This window comes from Telmatherina bonti (assembly GCF_933228915.1).
Source record: "Telmatherina bonti genome assembly, chromosome: 13".
NCBI lineage: Eukaryota > Metazoa > Chordata > Actinopteri > Atheriniformes > Telmatherinidae > Telmatherina > Telmatherina bonti.
In genome coordinates this window covers 8,394,165-8,421,357 of record NC_136611.1, presented here as the reverse complement: position 1 = coordinate 8,421,357, position 27,193 = coordinate 8,394,165, and the positions used below count along the sequence as shown (strand labels likewise).

General features: G+C 42.0%; 1 protein-coding gene across 1 annotated transcript in view; it reads left to right on the top strand.

Annotated features, from left to right (window-relative positions):
- znrf3 (zinc and ring finger 3) overlaps window positions 1–27,193 on the top strand; it is a 77,332-nt gene that overhangs the window by 36,188 nt on the left and 13,951 nt on the right. Inside the window, exon 2 of the mRNA XM_079251387.1 lies at window positions 1,997–2,119. Within this exon, the coding sequence (XP_079107513.1) occupies window positions 1,997–2,119 (123 nt within the window). The remainder of the gene's footprint in view (window positions 1–1,996; window positions 2,120–27,193) is intronic.

Here is a 27,193-nt window from a genome sequence, read left to right as displayed (position 1 = left end):
TGTGTAATGGCTGTCTTCGGTTAGTCAGTCAAAGCCCTCCTGCGCTCTGCTCACTCCTATCTGGTGCATATTTTGAAAAGCTACATCTGAAAATGATGAAGCAACTGCATCTCAACTCACTCAAACTGGTTTTTATTAAGTGTAGCCGGGATTCACTGCTGCTCTTTGTTTTCTTTCTTTGCTCTCCTGCCTGGGCAATCCAGTTGTTTCAAAGGGTTGTAAATGCTTTGGAGCTTAATCTTTCATGTTTCATCATACTTTCTCAGTCCGTGTGTGGGAGATTTGAGGGGGAGGGTTCAAAGAACAGTTTTTTTTTCTTCTTTTTTTTTGTTATCTGAATCTGACAAAAGATGTGCAACTTGGATTTTTGCAGGTGCACCGAGTTTAAGTTTAATACCTCAAGCAAAACTGCTTCTTTCATTTTCTCCTTTTGTCACAACTGATGCATCTTCATCAGATTTCACCCCTGAGGCAGAAAGAAAAGGATGCTACCTGCTGGAGTTCACCACATGTTGCCCACATTCTTTCTCCATGACTTCTCCACAGGCAGTCTGATTTGCATTTGACCCCTCCACCCCTGACTCACCCTCTCACACTTTGCTTATTCCTACTGAAGACCGCTTCAGGTGTTTTCTGGCTCCCTCTTCAGTTGGACTGCCACACATCTAACCTGTTCCCAATATGATGCATTTGGGGTTCAAAGGTCAGGGGTCAGCAGCAGGAGAAGGGTATCTGGGGTCATCGGCAGTGGCTCGGGGGGCCAGAGTAGCCAAGAGCTCGGCGCCACTGTGCTCACTGATTGGGGCTGCTTTGGTCATTGGGTTAATAGGATAAGTGGCCTCCAGGTCAGGTTGACCAGTTGTAATGCTAATACAGGAGCTTGTCTGTGCACTGTTGACCGGGTGGAGTGTAGATCCGGGATTTGGGGACTCCATTCGGTTACAGTTTTAATCCAGACTACTTTAAACAGATCATTATTTCCTCTTAGTGAACGGCGGCCGGCCGTGGTTTTGCTCTACTTCTTCCCTCATTTGTCTCTTCACTTTGTGCCTTTGCACTTTTATTGCTCCTTCGAAGTGCTGGTGTGCTTTGATTGTGCAACGTGTTATCTTTTAACTTCCCACGCAGACACCTCTCGGGATGGTATTGTAGCACATCCACAAGATCTGTGATTAGATAACTTCAAAACCTGTGGTGAAGATTATATTTTTCTTCCGGTCTTAATTCTGTGGTAACCTCCCATACACTTTTTCCTTTCTGTATCATCTTCCCATTATCAAGACAACTGGTGTGAAGCTGTAAATGCTTTTCTGATTCATGCTTTTGCTAGTTTATAAGTAAAGAGGCCGCCACTACTTAGTGTTCGTGATGTCTGCTGTCCTTTTCCCTTTAATCCTCTTTAAAGACGTTGTCTAGGTGCTGGCTTTGCAGAGCTTTTTGCCTGAGAAGTGGGCCAATTTAGTGGCTTTTAAGTGTAATGAGGACATCTGAAGAAAGTCTGATAGCGGGAGTTAAGTGTGCTTTGGTGTGAAGCATCATCATCCTCTTCCTAAACTAATAAGACCGAATTCCCTGTTGTGGCAGCAACATTAATCATTCGGAGCATTAGAAATTGAAGCAGACCAGAAATTCAGTAAATGTAAACATCAGCACATACATGAAAAGTACATAAACCCCAGTTTTGCTTATCTGCTCTTGTTGAAGCTGCTACCGTTTCTTCAGATTCTGCCACAGCTTGTAGTTTCTAGATGCTTAATGCTCCAAAGCGCTTTTGTTTCATTGTGGAAGAAAGGTTGTAAGTGGATTATAATGTGCTAAATTAACATTTTCCCTCTGAAGACGTGGAATGGATTGAAGATGGATTAGTGTGACTCTTACAAGTGATTTAACATAGATTTCATAAAACTGTGATGCCAAGGCTGTCAAACTTTCGGCATTGTGTCTGATGTTGCGTGGTGAATTAAATACTTACCCATCACTTGTGTCCTTTTTTCAGATGCATCCTTTGGGACTATGCAATAATAACGATGAGGAGGACCTGTACGACTATGGCTGGGTCGGAGTGGTGAAGCTGGAGCAACCAGAGCTGGACCCCAGTTGTCTCACAGTCCTGGGAAAGGTAAAGAACTGGCTGTTTTACACTTTCAGGATTCTTTCATTATGTTGGTACGCTACAACCTGATGAATGTACATATATGTACCAGTGAATTAAAGAGTTTTTACATTTATAAAAGTCCTGAAAACACCCAGAAACATCTGGCTTTTTAGCTAAATGTAATCACGATTCAGCCCAGCATCAAGTGACTCTGCAGGAGTCGTGGGTATTTATCGGCTCCGGCTCGGATCAGCATTGATGGGGAAAAGCGGTCCTAATTTTCACTGTAGGGTACTGCATTGAGGCTGCAATAGCAGCCACAGCTCACTTTTTCCTTAGCAGAAACTCACATTTATCCACCATAATGCAGCACATAGAGCCTCCATTACTGACAGCTCACAGATAAGAGACAAGACGGATCAGTTCACCTCTCTAGAAGACAGCTGGCATCTCTGGCATAGTCCTGTGGTTCAGTGGAAATAAAAAAAAAATAAAATAAACTTGCTGGAATGTTCCTGAATTTTCTTGATTATTAAACTTCATGGTCCACCACACCCTGCAGGAAATGGTGCAATGCCATCCCTTTAAGTTATCCCATTAGGCGGGCTTGTCTCCTGGGAGGTAGATGTAGTTTCTCGACACGGCCCCTCAGGGCACAAGAGGGCAAGGACATGACTACTGACAGAGAGCAGTGCTTAATAATTAAATAAGTCTTGTTTGGAGAAATCACATCTTTAAACATTCTCCTTTTGATGTAATAGCTGTATGATTCAGAGCTCTAATGTGCCGGAGAGGCATAGCTTTGGAAACATTATACATGCTGAACATTTTCTTTTCATGTTCACATTTCGTGCACATGTATAGATACTTGTATTCGAGTGGCCTGTGGATTTGTCAAGCTGAATGATAAGAATGAGACTCCTCTTTGCTTTTAACATGCCATGGTTAGAAATTTACTTGTGCAGCTGAATGTGATCAAAGCTCCACAGAAAATTGTATTTGTGGTACTGATACTAGCTTAAAATGATTAGCACAACCAACTGCATACAGGTTGTCTGGCCAGAATGAGACTTTTTTCCATAAAAGGGTTGAAACACAAATGCATTGAAGGACTGATGTAGTTGTCTAAAACAGTGGTTCTCAACCTTTTTGCAATACAGTACCCCTTGTAAAATATTTTTTTCAGCCACGTACCCCCTAACCACAGCAAAGTATTTTTGGTTAAGAAAAAACATGAATACAGCACTTTGTCATTTGTGTTTGGTTTATTAAACTTTTAACTTTTCTTTTTTACTTTTAATGTAAATTTAGTTTATAAATGTATACTTAGATTGGATGAAATATATTAAATATTTATAAAATATTATATTTACATTATTTTGTTTAAGGATGTTTTAAAGAAAACATAAAAACATATATATTTTCAAAAAATTTAACATACCCCCTAGAAGGTCTTTAAGTACCCCCAGGGGTACGCGTACCCCCATTTGAGAAACAGTGGTATGAAAAATTAAAACACACACACCAAATCTCTTTAGAAAACAGATTGAATAGTCAAAATGCTATTAGGTTTATCCAATGCTTTATTGAAGCCACCCCATGAAACACTCCGGAAAATGTTTGTGTGTGTGTGTGTTATTTAATTAAAATTATCTACGATCTCCTGTAGTTAGGAATAATCCATGGTTTTATCTTGTTTGTTGTTTTCCATCGCCATTAGTATGAACTCTCCCCCACTGTCTTTTCATCCCACCACCACCCTTAAACATCCTCCCTCCCTACTACGCCCCAGACCCCTCAGGGGTCTCTCAAAGTAGTATTTTATCATGTTTTAATTAAGTGTTCCTCTTAATGGAATGTACCAACATTCCCTGGAGGATGAGGATGAGGAAGCTGGCTGCAGTCTCATTTATCCTGTGCATTCCCAGTGACAGAAAGAGAGTAGCCATTCCTGATTCAGAGACCTTTTTGCTATGTAGACATGCTAATTCTCTCTATTTTTGCAAAGGTTTCTGCTATCTTAATGACCCACTGAGACCCAAAATGGACACAATGTTCTACACATGTTCTCATCCACTATAACCGACGGATCCACTCCTCTGTAATGGTCTTTTGGTTGTTAGAGAACAAATATGATTTTCAGTGCTGGTTAAAAGGCTAGAATATAGCCTTTTTTTTTTTTTTTTTTTTTTTTTTTAATTACGAATAATGTTTAACGAACCCACGTGGGTTCTCTCCAGGTTCTCCGGCTTCCTCCCACCATCCAAAGACATGCATGTTAGGTTAATTGGTTACTCTAAATTGCCCATAGGAGTGAGTGTGAGTGTGAATGGTTGTTCGTGTCTGTGTGGCCCTGTGATGGACTGGTGAGCTGTCCAGGGTGTACCCTGCCTGTCACCCAAAGCCAGCTGGGATAGGCTCAAGCTTCCACGCGACCCTGAATTGGATTAAGTGGTTCAGAAAATGAATGAATGAATGTTTAACGATACATTGATGACTCATAGATTTATTCAGGTATCATCCCAACCTGAGCTGGATTTCCAAAGCTGTTTTTATTCACATTTAAGAAATGAGAGTGAAAAAGATAAATGAAATCTGCAAAAATTGAAGCAAGTTTTACTAAGATGGAAAGTAAAATGTTAATATATTCACTCAAGTTGACTTTTGCTTGTTTCAAAGATGACAATGACTTTAGGAACAATGGGAATAAATTCTGTCTGATTATTATGGCGTGGCTCATCAGACATTTCCTGTCTATGCTAGCAATAAAGGAAACTTTTGAGATGGAACAACATCTTTACAGGTTAAATAATCCCAGAAAAAAAAGTAAAACCTAAAGAGTAAGGCTGCAATGATTAGTTGACAAAGTGAACAACTTTGACAATAAAAATTCATCGACGTGAAATTTCATTGTCGATGCGTCGTGGGCTGGGCGAGCCAACTTAACGCCATTTACCAACCACAGCTTTTCACACAGTAGAAAGTTCAAAGTTGATTCAAACGCCGCCAGTTTGTCCTTGGTGGGGATATTTGGGGATATTTCATGCTAAACAATGTCAAACAGGTGAAATGTGTTGTCTGCCACGCAGAGTTGGCGTACCACGGCAGCACGACAGTCGTGCATCTGGAAGGAAAGCACCCCGGAGTTATGGTTTCCAGCATTCCAGATGGCAAAGTTAGCATTAGCGAGTAGTGATGTGCTGCTGTTACCTCTGCCAAAGAGGTTATGTTTTTACAAGCGTTTATCAGTTTGTTTGTGTTCAACATAACCCAAAGTTATGGATAGATTTTCATGAAATTTTCAGGAGTTGTTGGAATTGTGAAAAGGAAGAAGTGATTTAATTTAGGTGGTGATCTGGATCACAGTTTGGATCCAGGAATTTTTTTTTAAAGGATTCTGGCCCTTGTTTACCTTATAAAACAGGCTTTTACAAGCCATAAATAATAATTTCAATGCAATTCTATGAAAATTAAGATATTAAAATATTTTGTTTTCTGAGGCAAATTCTGTATAGTTCGTATATGACAGTATAGCTAAGTTACTTGCATATACTTGCATTCGAGTGGCCTGTGGATTTGTCAAGCTGAATGATAAGAATGAGACTCCTCTTTGCTTTTAACACGCCATGGTTAAAAGTTTACTTGTACAGCTGAATGTGATCAAAGCTCCACAGAAAATTGTATTTGTGGTACTGATACTAGCCATATAGTTCGTATATGACAGTATAGCTAAGTTTGAATGTTTCAAAATATTAGTTAGTAGTAAGCTGTAAAACTTAAATTTTAATATTCAACTGGTTCAGGAGTTATTCTTTTAACTTACTAAAGGACATTATGTTGTGACTGAGTGGGAATCAGAATGAATTGCATTCATATGATGCAATTGAAGAGAGTGGGGTAAAACATACTGGAGCCTGTAAAAAGAGCTGCGTCAACTGGAAGCACAGATGGTGGGCGTGACAGAGATAATCGTGAGTAATCGAAAAAATTATTTACAGATTAGTCGACTATTAAAATAACCATTAGTTGCAGCCCTACTAAGGACAAAACCTTTTCCAGTTTTTTTCTCATGGATGTCCACTACAGTTTTTTTTTTTTTTTTTTTTTTTTTTTAAGTTTGTATCTGGTTAAGTTTTTTTCACCACGTGTCAAAGGATAATGTCTAATTATTGTTTTTTTTTTCCAAGAAGACAACTTTGCCTCACCAATTAATGTAAACCCAGTTGGCTATATAGTTTAATGACATCCAAAGTGTGAAAACAATGCATTAGGACTTCAAATTTCTAGCTAAAATAGAGCTGGAAGCTAAAACCTAAGGTTGTTCCAACATTATGAGGGCATGAATGAATAAATAAATGCAACCAATGCTATTTCAGGTGTCAGTCTTGTGTTGATAATAGCTGTATTATTACATTTGAGCGTAAACATCATGCTAAGTAAATAGTCCGATAAGGACGCTGACAGCATGATGATGTATTTGTTCGAGGGCCAACAAAAAGGATACAATTGTTTCAACTGCTCAGAAACATTTAATTACCAGTACAAGTAGCCATAGTTTGCATTAACCCACCCTCACACATTTTATATGTTGTATACACAGAAAAGCCATGAGCAATTCGGCATCAATCCGCAGTGGGGACGAGTGTAAGAATCTTTCGCTTTCTTCAACTTGGCAGCAGGTGTTTCTTGGCTTAGCGGCATTTTGCTACTTTGTCCACCTGTGCACCTGCTGATTTGGTTGTATACATTAAAGTATATCAGTGAGAAACTACAAAATGACATAATCTGTAACAGGGCTGGGCAACTCCGGTCTTTGAAGTCCACAGTACTGCAAGTGTTGGGAGTTTCCCTGCTGCAACGCACCTGACTCGAATCAATGGACAATTCGCCGATTTTTGCAGTTTGATGTCAAGCTGTGCACCAGTCTAATTAAGTCTGATGTGTGTCAGGTGTGTTGCAGCAGGGACGCTAATGACACTTGCAGGATTGGAATTGCCCACCCCTGATCAGTAATGTTCCACAAGAACAAGCAATTACATTAAGAGCTATAATCTTAATTGTCGCGATTAGTTTTGCTGCTCACCTTCATATTCTGTATTTTATTCTGGTCCAAACATGCAAAATTGAAATTTAGGTGGAATTCAACCAGTCAGGAGGCATTTCTCCAAATCCTTTCTTCTTATTAAATATCTGCTAACTTTTTACAGATGTGATGATGCCAAGCTGTTGTAGAGGTACCCATAACTAAGAATAAATGGATCTAATCAGGCTATGTTTCCATTAAAAGCATCACCAAAAACAAACATGAAAAAAAAGACTATTGGGAGGCCAGTGTTTGTCTGCTAGATGATCCAGTAGATGACAGCGCCAGATTCAGATCAGATGTAGTACGTAAATGGGATTGTTCTTCACCAAATGAGTCATGGGAACACCTCCAGTATGAAAAAGCCATGCCCTCTGCCCAGTGGACTCAACCAGAGCAAATGACTAATGAGAAGGCCATTTTTATTTATTCTGGGTTTGATGTTTTGCAAAGGGACACTGTGGTGGGGATGGCAGAAACCTTGGTCTGTGACCTTTTGGCCTTCAGCCAGCCTCCCCAACATCTAGACCACTCTGTTTCCTCTGTGTTTATTCAGCCAGGACTATAATTGGAGAAGGGAAAGCCCATTGTTACATCTTGACAAACCCTCGCCTGGGGCCCGAACACAGCTGGGTGCTTTTGCATTGGCACTGCCGCTTTTGCCAGACCAGACAGTGCAATCCTTACCCCCTGCTAGTCTGCTTACTCTACCCAGCCAGCCAGGCCACCATGTTCAACCCCTACTCTGAAAAATTGTGCCCTCCAAAACAACTCTCCCCACCCGGTCTGGCCTTATGCTCTGCATACACCTCCTCCCCATTCCCGCCCTACCCAACTGGCCTCAGACTGAACCCAAGAGCCCACTCCACTTTTCTGCCACTTTGCCACCAACAGTGTTGGGGTCTTGTCTGGTCAGTTTAGAGTCCAATCCAGGACAGAATCTCAGCAAACCCACAAAACACAATGGTGTGGGAGAAAAAACATGTTTATTTTGATCAGTGTTATTCAAAACAAGCCCCCCGCCCACCCCGATTGTTGCCTTTATTTATTGTTGTGTGTATATCTGAGGAAGGACCCATCTCTATAGGCGAATCTTAGTTCTTTCTTGCTCCTAGTTACTCCTACAAGGTTTAATATTTGCCACAATAATACATTGATTTTAAACCTTTTCTTTTAGTTTTTTTTAAAAAGATATCCTACCTAATACATTTTTCATTGTTGTTTTTAACCTGTAGTCATCTATTCATTTAACTAAGTAATGTGATTTGAGGTTGTTTTCATTGTCAGAGAGGAATGCTTAGACATCTAAAGTATTAGTAGAGTACAGGAAGACCCGGAAACAAGGTTAGTCATACCAACCTCTGAAGTCCATGTGCAAACCGCACTAATGTGCTGCTGTGTCATATATATGTACACAGTTTTTTCCTGCGCTTCCTGTGTGGTTCCTGTGAGAACTGCAGGTCTGTTAAACCTCTGACCTCGGTGTGCCGCAGCAGTCGCTCCTCCCTCTTCTAACAGCAGGGAAACCAGCAGTGAATCAATTCCCACTTCAGCAAACTGGTTTTGAAACTTTCTTAATCTGCTTTGGTCATAAAAGTTACACTTCTTAACTTGTGCTGCACCAGGGTGCAGTTGCATGCGCCGTAGCTGACTCCACTTTCCCTGCTGCTTTCTCTGAGCTGTTTGTAAATCATGCTCACACCTCTGCACACATGTATCCATTCTCCAGCTGAACTATTTATTGCAGTCAATAACATATTCTTAGTTTTCATTTCCTCCCTGCTGCTTGACTTTCTCAGAATTGGCCTCCCTCCCTTCTGTATTCTGTCTCCACACACACATACTCTAAGAGCTTTGGCAGCTCCTCTGGAACATGAAATCATGCCACTTGCTTTCATTGGTGGGCTCAGGCTGGTCAGGGTCTTTGACACCTTGCCAGTCAGATATCTCCTCTTTCAAGGACCATGGTGTCAATTCAGCGGCCACATGGGGCCTTTAGCATGCCGGCTTTCTTCCTTTCATCCTGCCGGGTCTCTCATGACTTCAGTCCCCAACCCGAGCAACCAGAGGAGGGAAGGGCAGAAGAGTGAAAAGGTGGGGAGGAGGGTTGGGCATGGGGAAAGTGGGAGTTGAAGGAGTCGAGCAGATGAAGAATCCAAATGTGTCTGGTTTGTATGGATTTGTGTCTGTCTTTTTCATTTACGCCACAAGAATAAAAAAATGCGACCCGTCCTCCCAGGCCGTGCAGCTTCTGTAAAAGCAGGCCTCTTGGCTGGCATAGCATGTAAAACTCCCTGGTATGTGATTGTTGCGTGTGGCCCGGTGCTGCCCTTAACCAGCTCATCTCTGAACCGTGATCAGTTCCACCTTAAGCACCAGCCAAAGACAACAGCGTGACTGGCCTGACTTTCAGCTGCTACAAAGCACTTAAAAATAACTGGAGCAACAAGAAACGTTTCGAGAGCTTTATTGACATATCCTCCCAGAAATAAAGCTAGCTACTTTCAAGTTTTTGCCAGAGGCGCGCAACCATAATAAGTGTATCCTGTGTGGGAAGCTCTGTATTTGACACACACAAACATGATCCTTAAGCCACAGTTGCCATGGAACAATGTGAACGAGCAGAGGAGTGTGTCTTTTTCTACCGTGGCCCTCAACTTGGCACTGTGGGACAGCAGGCCAGAGCAAACAGCTGCTGCGTCTTAGTGCTAAGTGGCTTTTGGACTCCAACTGTGTCTGGCATCTCAGCCAGAACTGCAGAGGGAGAGAGAGAGAGAGTGCAAGAGAAAGAGGAATGACCAGGATATAGAAAGTGCAGCATGGATTACAAGAACGATGGGCATCTGAGAAGAGGAGCGAGTCATAATAAAGAAAAAAAGAAGTGGCAACAGACAGATGAGTGTGATATGACTGGCGACTGGCTCCCAGCCTGTGGCCAGGTTAGCCGTCCTACACACTCAGGTGTGTGTTAGAGGTCGTCCAAAGGCCACGGCAATGCCAGTTGGGTGTCATGCCGCAAAAACTGTTGTAAAGAAGCTTCAGTGTTGGGTTGAATGGCTTGTATTTGACCCCATTTGAAGATCACTTGCAATGCTGTGAAAGTTTTGTAGCAACATCTTTTTTTCTTCATGTGCTGTCAGGAAAACAGGAAGCTGGTGAAGTGATTTACTGAAACAGGCTGACATGCAGTATGCAAGGTAAAAAAAAAAAAAGTTTGTTTCTTCTGATACGTTCACACCATCGCCTTCTGATTCAAATCCTTGCTTGTTTGTTTGAGGGCACATTCACATCAGCCTTTTTGATTCAAATCCAATACCGGTGGTTCGGAAAGTCAGCTTTGTTTGGGGAAACATGAATGCGCCAAACAAATTCTGATTCGGGCCAAAGATGTGGACTTGGTTCGCTTACAAATGCAGGTCTCGACCCGTTTCAAATGGACTAAATACAAGAAGCAGACTATGAAAAAAAGTCACTTCCTGCATATGATGTAGCATTGTGGGTAAATACTGGCGATCGTGTTAAGAGTCCTTTGCCTCGTCTGTTTTTCATACCGCAATAATTTTTGCAGTGTATTTCTGCAATATACTTGCATAAGACACAATGAAAAAAACAAAACAAAATAGTGGTAGTTTTAACTTTGTTTTCTTCCTCATGTGGAACATGTTCTCTCTTTTGTTATATACCAGCAGTGCCACCTTTGGTGGGAATGGGGATGTTATTATAAAGGTTTGGTGTGTTTGACCGAAGTGCAGCATGAACACGATCTTGGTCCGCATGGATATACCCCCCCCCCCACACACACACACACACACACACACACACACACACAACTGAGCCAAGTCCCTAATTGGACCGAGTCTAGCAGACTATCTTGATGTGAATGCACCCTGAAAAATCTGGTTTGTTTGGGAGGTGTGAATGCACAACCAAACTGATATGCATGAAAGAAGCCAACTCTGGTCAGCATGAAAAAACATGAGATAGTTGCAGAAAACAAACCTCTTTTTTGTTCTCCTGCAATAACAAATCAGCAATTCTCGATGCAGCGCCACCTCTGGCGAGGAGGGGAATACTTTGTTCAAAAAGTTTTCTGTTGAACTTTCAGACCAACAGAATTTTGAAGCCTGCAATATTACAGTCTAGTGGATATTTAGTTGTGAATATTAGCTTTTTCAGTAGTATTCACAAGATTTTTCTAAGCTCCTCTGTGGATGTTGACTGTCTTTTTGGTCAGTTTGCTGTCAAGATGACCCCACACTGTTTTAATAATGTAAAAGTCCAGAGTTTGAGGAGGATTTGTCACTTCATCAGACCTGATTCACTGATTTCCAGTCCAGTAATTGTTATTTACCTCAGCCTCATGGCATCTTGACAGTCCCTCTTCCATAGAGACTGTTTCTGTTGAGACTTCAGCGAATGGTTTATGGTTCAACTAAGGGTCCTGATGTATCTCTTAGGCTTTGTTTCAGGTCTTTGTTGGGAATTTCTTTCCTATTTCTAAAGCACCTTAGTTTCATATACCAATTGTTTTCTGCATCTGCACCTCCTTGTTTTGTCCTCAACTTGTTCAGTTTTCTCAGTGTTTCTAAGGACAGACTGCACACACCATGCTGCGAGAGGCCATATTTTCTGTAACAAAATAGCTAAAAAAAAAAAAATTGCTGTCACTGATGCACCCGTCCCTTGAGTTTAGATGTTTAAATGAAACTTGTATCAGTGTTAAGTGATTTAAGAGATTAAACTCATTCTTCAAAGAATGAAATGAAGTGAAAAAGAAAGCTTTGCAACATGTTTATAAAGCCTGCAGAACTAGATGAAATCACAATGAAAAACGACAAGCTTTGACTGCTTGAAAACAAAATATAGAGAATCAAGTGTTTTAAGACTTTTGCAAAGTGCTTTTTCAAACATGAAGAAGAGTGTCAGATCAGTGGGAGTATTTGTTAATGTGAATGAATGTGCAGTGTACAGCTCATCCCCTGTTTATCAGTCTGCATAAAGAAGACCAGAAGGCTTGCAGATCAACTTGTTTTTGATGCAGACAGCTGAATGACTCACCATCTCTGTCTCTTTGCTCTCTTCTCACCCCTTTTCTTTATCTCCTCGGAAGAAAACTTAATGCAGAGCCGAGGCTGATAGAAAGAAAATCACTGTAGTTCTACTTTCTGCAGCCTCCGGAGTGTCTCGGTAAATTGTAGTGAAGCCACAGCCATTATCGATTTACAACAGCGGCTTTTGTTTGTAGCAGAATAAGCTTGATTTAAGCTCTGATTTTCTAAAAGAAAGCTTTTGACGACGGAGATGCAGAATATTGATGAGGCAATTTTCGCCTGTACTTGGGCTAAAATGATAGGTCTTTGTTCCTTTCAACTGAGTGCTGAAAGATGAAAATCCATATATTGTTTAAAACGAGACGCTTAACGCTGGCAGCTGTAGCATGAAATTGAACCGAGGTGAATAAACTCCTCTGCTTCTGTAAGTTTCTAATCTTTAAAGTTCTCAACGTTTCCTTTTCCTCTAGAATGTGTCGTTTCTTTCGTAAGCTTATGTCAAACTCAACTTTTCTTAGTACAAATCTTGTTCCAAAAAGTTAAAACACTTTGTAAAATGCATATAAAAGCAGAATGCAATGATTAGCAAATCTCGTCAACCCATATTTTATTCCCAAAAGAACATAAATAATATATCTGAGGTTAAAACTGAGGCGGTTTAGGTATTAGTATTAGCTTATTTTGAAGTTGTTAGGTTTATGCATCTAAAAAATGTTGGAACAAAGGCAACAAAAAGCTGAACAGTGAATTTCCAACTAATCTGATTAACTAGCATCAGGTGAACATCAACACTGTAAAAAAAAGGAGCATTTCAGAGAGACAAAGCCTCTCAGGTGTAACAATAAGTCTGTTACAAATTGCATCTAAAATGAAAATGTTCCTAAATGTTCCAAAGATTTTGAAAATCCTAAAATCTACAGTGGACAATATTAAAAGATTTTGAAAATGAGGAGGAATCTCTGTGTGCTTTGATTTGAGGTGGATAAGTTGCTTTAATTTGTTGTTCAATCATAATGATTATTATTGGCTGTATTGAGTCTACAAAATCCAAACAACTGATGGATCATGTGATTATTAGTGACATGTTTGCTTTGTAGTTGTTTCTATACCCACTTATTTGTACTGACTCTATTAATGTCAGTCTTATGAGTGCAAAATTTTTTATTTATGAATTAAATGAAGATTAAAAAGAAAAGTCACTTGCAAATGAAAGAATCAGCAAGTGTCCTCGTCTCCGACATGCCAGACGCCAGTCCTTCAAGCCAAATCCAGCAGTCAGTAGGTTAAGTCGGACAGAAGCAAACTAATCGAGCTCTTTTCCTGAGCTAACTGGAACAAGCTAAAACTCGAGCTTTTCCCTCCACCTGCTCCTCGCTCCAAACAGGCCGCAACCTTTTCAAAGCATGGAGGGGGGGGTAGGGAGAGGAACTGTAAAAGAGAGGAGGAGCGGTAGGGAGAAAAAGGGAGGGAAAAAGGTTGTGAGGCATTGAGCACTCAGAGGTTCTCCTTTCATGTTTGTGTACGCCTCAACTCGCTGATATTATCTCGGCTGCTCTTCCTGGTGGGGTGTCGGGGGGGAGATTTCCACTGTGACCAGGCGTGGGTCTCTCACCCCCCCCCCCCCCCCTTTTTTTTTTTTTTTTTTTCAAAACAAAAAAAAAAAAAACCTCTCCTAAATCATGGCTTCAGCATGTTTCACGGCCGTTTGAGGCACCCGGGATCCCACTGCGCTTGTTTCCATGGTCACTGGGAAGCTCCTTGTGTCATGTGGCTCAAAGTGAGCCGTCCCTGGGCCGAATTACCCAGCTTTCAATAGAGGGCCAAATGACCATTATTAGACTTCACAGCTCAGGCCTCTATTTAAAGAGAGAAGAAAAGATCCCTGGGGACTTGAGATGAGAGAGAAATTGAGGGAGAGAAAGAAGAAGGCAAAGAAAGAAAACAGAAATGGGCGGAAGAAGAGAGCGGAGGAAGTAACATGGAGAAGTGGAAAGTTAATTTGGCATTACTGAAGAGTTATTTCCCCGCCACCCATTTGATGTCCTCACCCTTACATCGATTTCCCGTCTTGACGGATGTTATTTAACATCGACCTCTGTCAAGCTTTCCTGCCTGTCAAGCAACGTGAAAACACAAAGAGAAGAGCAGCTGGATCAAAAGATGAGCGGTGGAAAAAGTAAATCTTAGGAAAGCTCGACATCCACCCACGCCAAACAAAGCGCCGTCTTTTCCCCTTTCATCTCCGTCTTGTGTGCATGAGAATCCTCCTGCAAGTCGGGCCCATGTGGTCGGTGAGACTCCGGACCCACGGCCTGGCACCAGACCTGGAAACTGAAGCTTCCTGGTCCCACACGGCTAATTTGATGCCTCTCTCCTTTCATACATGAATCCTGGAGTGGAGGGCTAGCAGGGGTGAAAATGGCATCCTGCTCTTGCGGTTCCAAACTTTCTTTTAAGCTCTGCCAGGGAGGCAAGGCTGGACCCGGCACAAGGAGACAGAGAATGAACGATGTGTGCTTGAGTGTGTGTGGGTGTCTGAGGGCGACATTGGAGCTGGCTCTGAGATAGTGAGGTAATGGAAGAGGAGGAAGTGAAACATGGAGATAGGGAGAGGAGGAAGGATGGGAATGCTCCTGGCAAAGGGACATGGGGAAATTTGTTTATTGGAGAAAATATGACAATAAAACTTGTGTGGAAGTTGAGTTGTTGATCGGAGATTCTGCAAACAGACAGATGACTTGCCTGAGATGAGTCACTTTCTTATATGGAGGAATGATTTATATCTGCTTTCATGCTGCCATACTGGGGACGCAGCAAGAAGAAAGAGTTTTTGTGTTTTTGTGTTTGCCGAAGAGCTGGACTCTGGCAGCAGTCGCCTCTAAAGGAAGATATGATCAAGCTATGTTTTCTCTGCTGTCTGATGCCATTAACGGTCACTGCAGGCACCGTTGTGTGTCAGAGCGTTTACATGGACGGAGGAATTGAGATGTGGTTACGACGCTCTCAGGCCTTTTATTCGGAATCCTTTTCCCAGAATGGAAGCACTAAAGGGGAATTGGTTTATAGATGGCAAAATTCCACTTTCAGTCTGTTGGAATTTGAGGTTTTTACACCCAGATAAAAGAAAAGAGTCAACTTATCACCTGATATATTTGACTTTCTACTTTTCATTTTCAGCTTTTAGGGGATTTCTTTTTAATTGTTTGATACCGTGTCTTCTGTTCCAGGCGTTCTTTGCTGCTATAAAGAGAGTCTTTTATCAAGTTTTCATCTTTTACATTTTCCTCCAAAGATATGAGAAAAAGTATCACTCGCATCATTATTAGTGAATATATTCCTGGAAAAGTTGCATTTTCTAAACTTCAGAAGCCGTGTATGTGGTGTGAATCCACGTGCTTTTATACTCTTATTACATTTTTCATTCAAAGTTTAGTGAAATAATTAGATTCTTCGAAGTGAAATTCTCAGCATTCGTGCAATGGCATTATATTTTGGTATCCGTTCCACGTATCACTTTATTTATTTGTTAGGAACTTCATTTGCAGAGGAGACGGTGCTGCAGACACCATAAAAACATGATTACATAACACATCCACTCAGTCATCACAATGTAACATTAAATAACTCAAGTAAAATTAGGAGCTACAGCATCCAAATCAGCTGTTTAGCTGGTAGCGGTTGGGACAAAACTAGAGGATGTGAAAGGGGCCGACGTCCTGAAGTAACAGGACGTAGAATTCAGTGGGTGTGAGGTGTCTGGGGGGGGGGGTCTGTGCAGCTTTTCTCAGGACTCTGGTGTTGCTGGCTTTTAATTTTACTGCCCAGTTTGATGATTTTATTTAGAATATTGATCCAAAGTGATCCAAACCAAGCAGTTAAATGTATATAAAGCTGAGAGAGCGGACTGGTGAACCTGTCGTTTCTGGAGTTTACGAAGAAAGAAAACGCATCAGTTGATTCTTCTTTTCCTTCTGTGGAGCCAAAATTTCCTGATTGTAAATTTATCATCATATGTTTTCCATTTAATTGATCCAAGTTCTTTTTTCACTTTTTTTCCCGTATTTCTTGAGCTTATTATCTCTTTACTGAGCACTACGCCATCCGCATAGCGGTTTCTTCTGTTACTTCTGTGTTGACGTCTCCTGCCACTTTAATTTATACTTGCAGAAGAAACTGGACTCACATCTGGATTATTCATTTGTCCGACTTACAAAAACGTTTTATTCTAGTTGTAAGTTTTATTTTGGATTAACTAAAGACAGTGAGACCAAATATAGTTAAATCTGAGGATGTAATCTAATAGGGGTGGGAAAATCAAAACGAAAAGTCAAAAATCGGGATTTTTTTGCTTTACAATTTTAAAATCTTTTTTTTTTTTCTTCTTCAAATAAATTAGAATAATCCATTCCAAAATTTTTGTAATTTTTATTGTTTTTATTGATCTTTTAACTTGTCTTGGGCATTATAGCAGCAGGATGATGGTCTGGCTACTGTGTTGTTTTTCTCAATTGAAATCAAGGAAAATGACGAGCAAAAAAGAGTTTTATACTTTTTTTTTTTGTCTATAATCTACAAAAATTAGCAATATCATAGAATTGTGAGAATCGCAATTCAAATCGAATCGGCACCCAAAAAAATCTGAATCGAATCGAATTGGGACTAAAGCATATCGTCACAGCCCTTATAATCTGAAGTGAGTTTTACCAGACGTCAGATACTCGCCTGTCATCTCCGTTCAGCGATAGATGAGCAGATATTTGCATAAAGTTCCAAATCTTCCACAGACAGAAGCAGAGTTGCATTGTGGGTAATCTACCCATCCAGTTTTGTCCTTAAAAAAAATGCCTGCAAAATAAAAACAAAACAAACATCTGGTTCATCTTGAGCTAACGGAGTAATGGATGGTATGAAGGAAGTTCTTTCATCTTTTGCAGAATGAAAGCAGGCAGCTTCTTCTTCTGCTTTTTTTGTTTCTTACAATGTAAATAAACAGCCAAATATTCTTACCAAGCGGTTTCTGCTGCGGGAGGCGAGTGGTATGGTGGAACAGCAGGGTGGGGGCTTGGCTAAGTCCTGACCTGCTTCTGCTGTTTGCGCAGGGAAAAGAAGATGGCAGGCGGGGGGGCACCCCTCTAGCAGCAGCGTTACAGAGAGAGAAGCAACAACAGCAGCTTCTCTTACAAGCAAGCAGGGACATGGTCTCCTGAAGCAGCTTCAAGGCACGGAGATTAGAGAAAATCGTAGGACTTCAGCAGAATTCAGGGAAAGGGAGACGTGTGTGTGTGTGTGTGTGTGTGTGTGTGTGTGTGTGTGTGTGTGTGTGTGTGTGTGTGTGTGTGTGTGTGTGTGTGTGTGTGTGTGTGTGTGTGTGTGTGTGTGTGTGTGTGTGTGTGTGTGTGTGTGTGTGTGTGTGTGTGTGTGTGTTCAGTTGAGACGCTTCGGCTTGAATGAAATCTCCTCGTTCCCAAATCTGAAAAGTCATTTAATACTTAATTCTGCTTAGTTTTGGTTTATTTTGGTTTACACGGGTAATTTTCTCTCCGTTTACCGTTTCTGTTTGATGTTGCCGTCGTGCTCACGGAGGGATCTGCTTCATGTCTTCTGAGCATCTTTTTTTAAAATGACTTTTTAAACAGTTATGATGATAGTTAACGGATGCACGAATGACTCTTAATTAGGCTTTTCCCAGTGGTTACCTAATAGTACTACCAGTTATCTGGCCTGTAGATAGTCACTCCTTATTTCCAGTTAGACTTCCAGTCACTTCTGCTTCTCGCTGTTTTTCTCCATGTTCTTCACATTAAACTCTGGCCGACCTTCACTGAGACTATTTTGATCTTACCATGAATTCAGTTTTTGTTTAATGTGGGGGAAAAAAAAACAAAAAAACTCGATTATGTCAAATTTACTTAAGACCACACCAGTCTGACTGATCTTGTTAGACTAATAAGATGATGGTTTTACTGGTAAAAACACACAACCTTTATTTAATGCTCTATGCATCACGTCTGACTGCTGTCCCACTCGAAGTAAAAAATAATAAATTACTGAAACATCTGATTTTTCTACATGTTAGGAGACTTTGCCCCCCCCCCCCCCCCCCCCCCCCCTTTCGTCTGACAGATCTGATGGTGTGAAAAATACGGAGAATTTTCAGCACCAGGGAAAGCATCAACCTTAGATTCTGCTTTTTCAGGACTCATTAATCTTAAAATCTTCCACTAAATCCTTCTCCTCTAATAAAATGGAAAGTTTTATTAAATAAGGATGCTACGTCATCATAGCAGATAATTTAACTGCTGATTCTTCGGCTCCATGACAGCAACCAGCTACAGATCCTCCTTCCAAGCAGACAACTTCTGTTCAGGCTCTAGGTGGAGAGGACGCACTTAAACAGTTGTATTCTTGTCCTTTTGCCGGAAAGCTTGTTTATTTTCCTGCAACTCACAAAGGACCAGAGTCCAAAACCGGTAAGAAAACAACATGGGAGGGACGGAGAGGAAATTTAATTAGCGGTTGTCTGCTCCTCTGGGCTCCATGTTTGGTCTCAGCAGGACAGAGCGGCGGGCAGCGGGAGGAGAGGAGACGAAAAAGCTTCTTGATTAGCAGCAGTCTGAGTCGGTGCATCTGCGTCCATGGTGTGTGTGTGTGTGTGTGTGTGTGTGTGTGTGTGCATGCTCAACTCCACAAGACGTCAAACCGCGCAGAGAGAGACAGGAAATGCTGCCTGCTGTGTGCAACAAGCAAGACAAACATGTATATTTAGAGATCTGAGTTGCACAAGACGTTTGACTCCAGTGATGGAGCTTCATTCATCACTTTTATTTATCCACACTTGGGGAGGAAAAAAAATAAAAGTTTCATGTTGCCATTTTCTCGCTAAAGTCATTCTGGAGAAGAAAAGCGGAGCTCAGTTTAAAGTTCTCAGTCTTGTTTTATAAAAGGAAAGCTCCTCGTTTGCTGAACGACGCTGTTTTTTTTTCTGTAATCATGAATAAAATCTTTGTAACCAGTCGTTCGGTGAAGATGCAGTGATTTATCTTATCTCTAAATTACTTTTTCAGATCGTTCATTCATTCGTTTTCTTAACCACTTAGTCCAGTTCGGGGTCGCGGGGAAGCTGGAGCCTATCAGAGGCAGGCACACCCTGGACAGGTCGCCATCCCATCGGTCAGATAATGTCATATTCATGTAACATACGATGTGGAGCAGAAGTCAGATGAAGCCATCTTTTCTTTTTGTTGCTTCCAGGCAGCCTGACATGCTTCTGATCCTTTAAAATGGTCTCAAAAACAACAAGTTTCCCAGAGGTGGTCCAAAGTTTTTCAGACATTAGGCTGCTTTTTCACACATTTTCGATCAAACTATTTCCAGAAGAACGTGTGTTTCTGTTTACCGCCTCCTAATACCTACCTATGAACCATACAAACATAAAAGACTCCTAACTTGCCGTGTTTTCTCTCCACATTAAGGGTGACTTTGCGAGTTGGACTTTTTGCTGCCAGCAGCTTGTTGCCGGCATATCTCAGCATGGTGAGCAGTGTTTCCCTCTGAAAACATGAATGAAACTTAAGAAATGCAAAACAGAAGAAATGTGCAAAAAAAAAAAACCGAGTTGTATTTGAAAATGATACCCTATGATGGAGGGGACAAGTCCTGGAAGGAGCCTGATACAGGACCTGCTGGAGACATTTAAACCTTCAATTGATCCTCGACTTCTCTCTAAAGCCTCTTCACAAATGGTCATGATGGAAAGCTGGCCGTCAAGAAGCCTTTTTATTAATGAAGTGGGACCAAAAATCAGAAGAAGGGTTTTTATAAATGAAGCAGTGCAAGGATGTTAAACAGGAAAAGAAAAAGCAACCATCCACATAAGATCTCATGGAGAGAAACGTCCTGGAGAGCTTCCTCTGAAGACTGCTGAGAGAAATCCCAAGAAAATGCTCCAAAGCTTTGTTGAAGATCAACAGCGTCAGCGTGTTTCTGTAAATCACCTTCTGCTTTGACAGCATGTATATGAAGAACTGCAAGGTTGCTGAAGATATTCTTATAAACGTTAGGATGTTTTTTTTTGTTTTTTTTTAAGCTCCTGCTTCCATTTTTCTGGCATTTTGGTGCAGAAACAGCTCAATACTTTTGCACATGAATGTAGATGTCAGATAAACCTCATTTAGAAAGAAGTAGTTGTTGTTTGCAGCTTTGAGCACAATTTAAAGTTGTGTTTTCAGACTTCTGCAGATGAATTCCCTCATCCCAGAGAGTCCAGTGTGTTAAGGGTTCGAACATGTTTGCAAACACCCAAAGTAAGTTCCAGAAATATGACCTTTTCTTCATGTTAAGCTAAATTCTTCCACAACACTCGTACATTTTCACATCTTAATAGAATCAGGTTAAGTAACCATCAGTCATATTTTGGAATTTAATTTGTTTTAAGCTTCTCATTTTAGGAAAACAAACTTCTAGGAATTCAGTTTTATTCCACTGGAAGTTTAGTTTGTCAACCTTTTGATTTAAACTAGTAGTAGCGCTCCCGTTTGTTTTCTAGCACCAGGTTGGTGTGAAGGGTCAGTAAAAACAAGCTCCCTTTAAAGAAGAATGCTATAAGAAAAAAAAAAAGAGGCAAATTTCTGATAGTTTTTTTGCTTAAAACACATTTTAAGGATTCGGTGTGTGTGTGTGTGTGTGTGTGTGTGTGTGTGTGTGTGTGTGTGTGTGTGTGTGTGTGTGTGTGTGTGTGTGTGTGTGTGTGTGTGTGTGTGTGTGTGTGTGTGTGTGTGTGTGTGTGTGTGTGTGTGTGTGAGACAGACAGACAGACAGACAGCTGTCCTGATAAGGGACCCTTGTCTCTTTAATGGGGTCAGTCTGTTTCCACATTACACTGGCAGCCCTCCTCGAAGGTGCCTCCTCACACACACACACACACACGCTCACAAACACACACACACACGCTCACAAACACACATCTTCATAGCACAGTTCACTTGTGTAATTCTGGTTATGCAATGGTTTGTGAATGGCCACCCCACATTGTGCACTGAGGCAGAGATGGTGAGGGGGAGGGGGGGGGGTGCAAGAACATTTGTGGAGGAAAACAAAGCAGACGAATGTCTGAGACATGCGTGGAGGGATTTAAGCTTTGAAGAGATGCTGACTTGGAGAACGGGATGAAAGTTGAAGCATGGCTGCAGAAAACCGCCGGCTTCTTCTCTGATGTGTCGTTTTTATTCCCCCCCCAGAGCTCTGGGTTTTTTTTTCTTTTTCTTTTTCACACAGCTGACAACCACCCGAAAAGCGGATTTTTCACACCAATCCAGTAGATGGCCTCAAGGTGAAACGTATCTCTCTGTAAAGAACACGGACTCAAAGGGACAAACCTGCAGGCTTCACATGCTTTCTTGCACCATGCTGCCTTGCATGTGGGGATTTAAGCCACCCGTGAGAAGCAATGTTTTTTCCCTCCAGAGTAGCATCGCAGTGAGACAGATGCACGCTCTACTGTCATACATATGATATACAACCCCCCCCCCCCCCCCCCCCCCCCCCCCATCTCATAGGTTTGCATTTTCCTTCCAAAGAGCCGGACTCTTTTTGTGATTAGAGGCGATGATTCGTTAGTCGTCGTTTCTCAAAATCCTTCGCAGGTTTTCTTTGACCATTTTTTGAGAGGAGTGTGTACGTTGTTTAAGCTACTAAATGCAAGTGCTGTTTACACATCATACATATAATTGAATATTTGGGGCCTTTAGAGTTGTTGGAAGGACCTGCTGCCATTTCTTTTGTTGCATTAAATAAAAATGTTAAACATAAAGTGGTTGACTGAAAAAAACACGTATTTTCTGCATCAACAAATTATATCTCAAAGATCTTTTTTACCTAAACTTGATCATATGGAGCTGACAAGGTGGCTGGTGAGGGTGTCCGGTTCTGTAATAAATCCCATAAATGTGTGTTTTATGCACCTTTTTTTCATTCCCACCAGGATGTTGGGACAGTTTTCGGAGACGACTTGCTCATTTCACCGTGTTTCCACCTGAACCATCCTGCAGCTTCACCCAGAACAGCAAAGCTTTCGTAAAACTGATGGAGACAGTCGAGCCAATCAGGAGTTTGAGCCTTTAATTTTATGTCTGTCTTTAAGCTGAATTAAAGATTAAACATAAAATTAAAGACATAAGATTAAAGTGGACATTATTCGCCAACACCTTCAGCATCGCTGCTCCACATTTGTGGCGGCAAACGTCTTCTCTGCACGTTTTAATAATCCTGGCCGTCGCTGAGCTCGGCGAGTGCCTCAAGTGATTCTTTCCCCTCCGTGTTTACACTGAGCGAACCGTGAGTTTATATGACAGCGGTTTAACAGAGTGGAGCTTGAAGAGGCTCGCCGACCCCTGTCGCCCCACCGATGTGACACACACAAGTGGATTTTTATGTGCTTGGTAAACATTTTTTTCCCTTTGCTTCGGTCCAGCCGGAGGCCTGAAAGAATGAATATTAAACGGCACAAAAGGGAGAGTTGAAAAGTTTGAGATGGTGGAAAGAAGAACTCTGCCATGGGAAAAAGGTTTTATGAGCTCCTACCTGTTTTGTTTTCCCTCTAAGTGTAGTCAGGATGTTCTGCCTGGGGAGGGAATGGATGAATGAAGAGCTGTTGGGAGCATGGTGAAACTCCAGAAAGGATATTTCCACTCAATGGTTGCAGAATATTGTTTAGAGGTGGAAATACTGCAGTTGCCATGACAAGGCGGCGTACAGATCCTGCAGAAGAAACGTCAGATGTGTTCATTAAAGCTGGGGTAGGTAATGTTGGGGAGCTAGCAAGATGTGAAAGTGGCGCCCTGTCTTGGCTCCTCCCCCTTTTTCTTACCTCCGCCAAGGAAGTTATGTTTTCACCAGCGTTTATCTGTTTGTTTGTCTTTAAGATGACTCAGAAATTTATGGACGGATTTTAAATAAATTTTTCAGGACTTGTTGGAAATGTGAAAAGGAAGAACTGGTTTCATTTTGGTGGTGATCCGGATCACCGTTTGGATCCAGGAACTTTTTAAATGCCATGGCGGAGGTTTGCGCTCTCTGAGTGCTTTTGTAGTTCGCAGTTTTTTCCACCAACGATTTTCTCTTTCTCGGCTGTTTAGCAAGAAGAGGCAAATAAACCGAGCCGGGTCGGGAAATCCTTCCTGAATTTTCTCAGCCATGTTTGCCTCCCAAGTTTCTCCTTCACTACTTTTTTATTTTCATCCTAACACGCTGTTTATATGCAGGGTGTGGCTATCGGGTATGTGCTGCTGGAGGGGGAGGAGGGGAGCCGGGAGAAGAAGCTTACCGAATATAAGAAATGAACAACTTTGAATTTCTGAATGAATTCGTCCAAACGTTTGGATTGGTCAGAGTTTTTACAGATTTACAGTAAACTGAGGGGTCTAACTATATTTCTTATTGTTCATGATTACAAAATGTACAGACTACTATCAGGACGAGGAACCACTTCACCCAGACTATAAAAACATGTCTCTGAGCAGGATTACCTTCCCCAGTTTTAAACCACATGCAGCCAAAGTCAAACAGCCCAGACAGAAAAGGTCTTGCTTTGACAGATCATCAGTTTGTCCTAGAAAGGTGAGCATCAAACTGGAGCTGATGGAGATGGAGAGCAACGCCGGTGCACGACTGGCGGAGATGAAAACGTCTCAGTTCTCTGGACCACGTCGCGCAGCACGATGAGGGGCTTCACACACGGCTCTCCTCTCTCTCTCCACGCTGCAAAGCCACATTGAACAGTTTGATTTTATTTTAGCTGAATGTAAATATCTCAACACACACTCCTGTTCTGTTATGGAGTGAGGACAGAGGGGGAAAAGAAGAAGAAGAAAAAAAAAAGGGGGGTGACCACATAGAAGAAAATCCACGGGAGAAAAGTATGCCTTTATCTTTTAATAAACCGTAAAGCCAGGAGGCAACATGAAATTACAGTGTAATGGCAGTGGAGAGTCTTCTGAAGACTTAATTACCTTAATTATAGCAGCACAGAGAGAAGGAAAGGATGAAGAGGAGGAAGGAGAGAAGGAAAGGATGAAGGAGAGAAGGACAGGAGAGGATGAAGTGGAGGAAGAAGGAGAGAAGGAAAGGATGAAGAGGAGGAAGGAGAGAAGGAAAGGAGAGGATGAAGTGGAGGAAGAAGGAGAGAAGGAAAGGATGAAGAGGAGGAAGGAGAGAAGGAAAGGAGGGGATGAAGAGGAGGAAGGAGAGAAGGAAAGGATGAAGAGGAGGAAGGAGAGAAGGAAAGGATGAAGAGGAGGAAGGAGAGAAGGAAAGGATGAAGAGGAGGAAGGAGAGAAGGAAAGGATGAAGAGGAGGAAGGAGAAAAGGAAAGGATGAAGAGGAGGAAGGAGAAAAGGAAAGGATGAAGAGGAGGAAGGAGAAAAGGAAAGGATGAAGAGGAGGAAGGAGAAAAGGAAAGGATGAAGAGGAGGAAGGAGAAAAGGAAAGGATGAAGAGGAGGAAGGAGAAAAGGAAAGGATGAAGAGGAGGAAGGAGAGAAGGAAAGGAGGGGATGAAGAGGAGGAAGGAGAAAAGGAAAGGATGAAGAGGAGGAAAGAGAGAAGGAAAGGATGAAGAGGAGGAAAGAGAGAAGGAAAGGAGGGGATGAAGAGGAGGAAGGAGAGAAGGAAAGGAGAGGATGAAGAGGAGGAAGGAGAAGGAAAGGATGAAGAGGAGGAAAGAAAGAAGGAAAGGATGAAGAGAAGGAAAGAAAGAAGGAAAGTATGAAGAGGAGGAAAGAAAGAAGGAAAGTATGAAGAGGAGGAAAGAGAGAAGGAAAGGATGAAGAGGAGGAAGGAGAGAAGGAAAGGATGAAGAGGAGGAAGGAGAGAAGGAAAGGATGAAGAGGAGGAAGGAGAGAGAAGGAAAGGAGAGGATGAAGAGGAGGAAGGAGAGAGAAGGGAAGGATGAAGAGGAGGAAGGAGAGAGAAGGAAAGGAGAGGATGAAGAGGAGGAAGGAGAGAAGGAGAGGATGAAGAGGAGGAAGGAGAGAAGGAAAGGATGAAGAGGAGGAAGGAGAGAAGGAAAGGAGAGGATGAAGAGGAGGAAGGAGAGAGAAGGGAAGGATGAAGAGGAGGAAGGAGAGAGAAGGGAAGGAGAGGATGAAGAGGAGGAAGGAGAGAAGGAGAGGATGAAGAGGAGGAAGGAGAGAAGGAAAGGATGAAGAGGAGGAAGGAGAGAAGGAAAGGAGAGGATGAAGAGGAGGAAGGAGAGAGAAGGGAAGGAGAGGATGAAGAGGAGGAAGGAGAGAAGGAGAGGATGAAGAGGAGGAAGGAGAGAAGGAAAGGATGAAGAGGAGGAAGGAGAGAAGGAAAGGATGAAGAGGAGGAAGGAGAGAAGGAAAGGATGAAGAGGAGGAAGGAGAGAGAAGGAAAGGATGAAGAGGAGGAAGGAGAGAGAAGGAAAGGATGAAGAGGAGGAAGGAGAGAGAAGGAAAGGAGAGGATGAAGAGGAGGAAGGAGAGAGAAGGGAAGTAGAGGATGAAGAGGAGGAAGGAGAGAGAAGGGAAGTAGAGGAGGAAGGAGAGAGAAGGAAAGGATGAAGAGGAGGAAGGAGAGAGAAGGAAAGGAAAGGATGAAGAGGAGGAAGGAGAGAGAAGGGAAGTAGAGGAGGAAGGAGAGAGAAGGAAAGGATGAAGAGGAGGAAGGAGAGAGAAGGAAAGGATGAAGAGAAGGAAGGAGAGAGAAGGAAAGGAAAGGATGAAGAGGAGGAAGGAGAGAGAAGGAAAGGAAAGGATGAAGAGGAGGAAGGAGAGAGAAGGAAAGGAAAGGATGAAGAGGAGGAAGGAGAGAAGGAAAGGAGAGGATGAAGAGGAGGAAGAAAGAAGATGAAGGCCGGGAGGAGAGCAGGACGGAGTAACGTGGGTCTTTGCCACGTTCTGCAGGTGTTTGCATGACAACATGCTGCCTCCTGTTCTTCATTCATGTTCAGAAACAAACACATCATCCAGGAAGGGTGTGAAGCAGGAGAATCCTCCGTGCATGTGAGTGATGGATAGAGTGCCACAGTGAGAAAACACTCCTTCCAGACGAGTGAAAACTTCTCAGATCCTCCAAGTTGGCGGGTTTACTTCTGGATGCTAAACATAGTTTTCATTTTCCTCCTTGTCTAGACGAACATCTCCGCACTTTTCTGCTGCGGTTTCTGTTCACTCAGGGAAGATTGTTCCCTAATTGTCATGCCTCGGAGCCAGCAGGAAGTTTGTTTAGCCTGCAGTGTGTTGGGAGCACCTGTAAACCCCCGCATGGATGACTGATCAAGCCCTAAAGATTCTCACTTATTCATCATATTCCTACTTGTCCTAAACTCTGTTTGAAACCTTTTCACTCATATGTTTATATTTTATTTATTTAAGCAAAAAATTTACATCTTAGTAAAGTTCTGAGAATATGAAGAGTTTTACTTTAAATATAGATAATTTAAGACAAAAAATGGGAGCCGGTGATCATTTCTACCTTATTCAGCTCTTAGAAATAAAATCAATCATTGGTACTTTCTTGTAGTAGTTTCAGAGTACATATTCGGTGTTCTGCTTCTTATTTGAGGGTTATCTTGTGTTCCTGTGATATATGCAACCATGAGAGCATTATGTTGGGCATTACTGGCTACGGTCACATGATGTTTTTTTTTTTTTTTTAAATTAAATAATTAACATAATCTCCTACAAGTTTACATGAAAATAATTCCAAATGGAGGTTTACATGAAACACATCCTTTCTGTATTTTTCTTTGGAGCAGCGGGTTGAGAAGGGTTCTGATTGGACAGTGGGTGCATGTGACGTATGGTGTATACCGCAAACAGACTGTATACAAAGAGGTGGACGGAGCCTCTGTGACGTCACCCATAGGTTTCTGAAGAGCTGAATTGAAGCTCGGTGGGCGGTTCCTACCGTCGCAATCTTGGCAGCGTCATGCGCGTCGTCTCGCCCG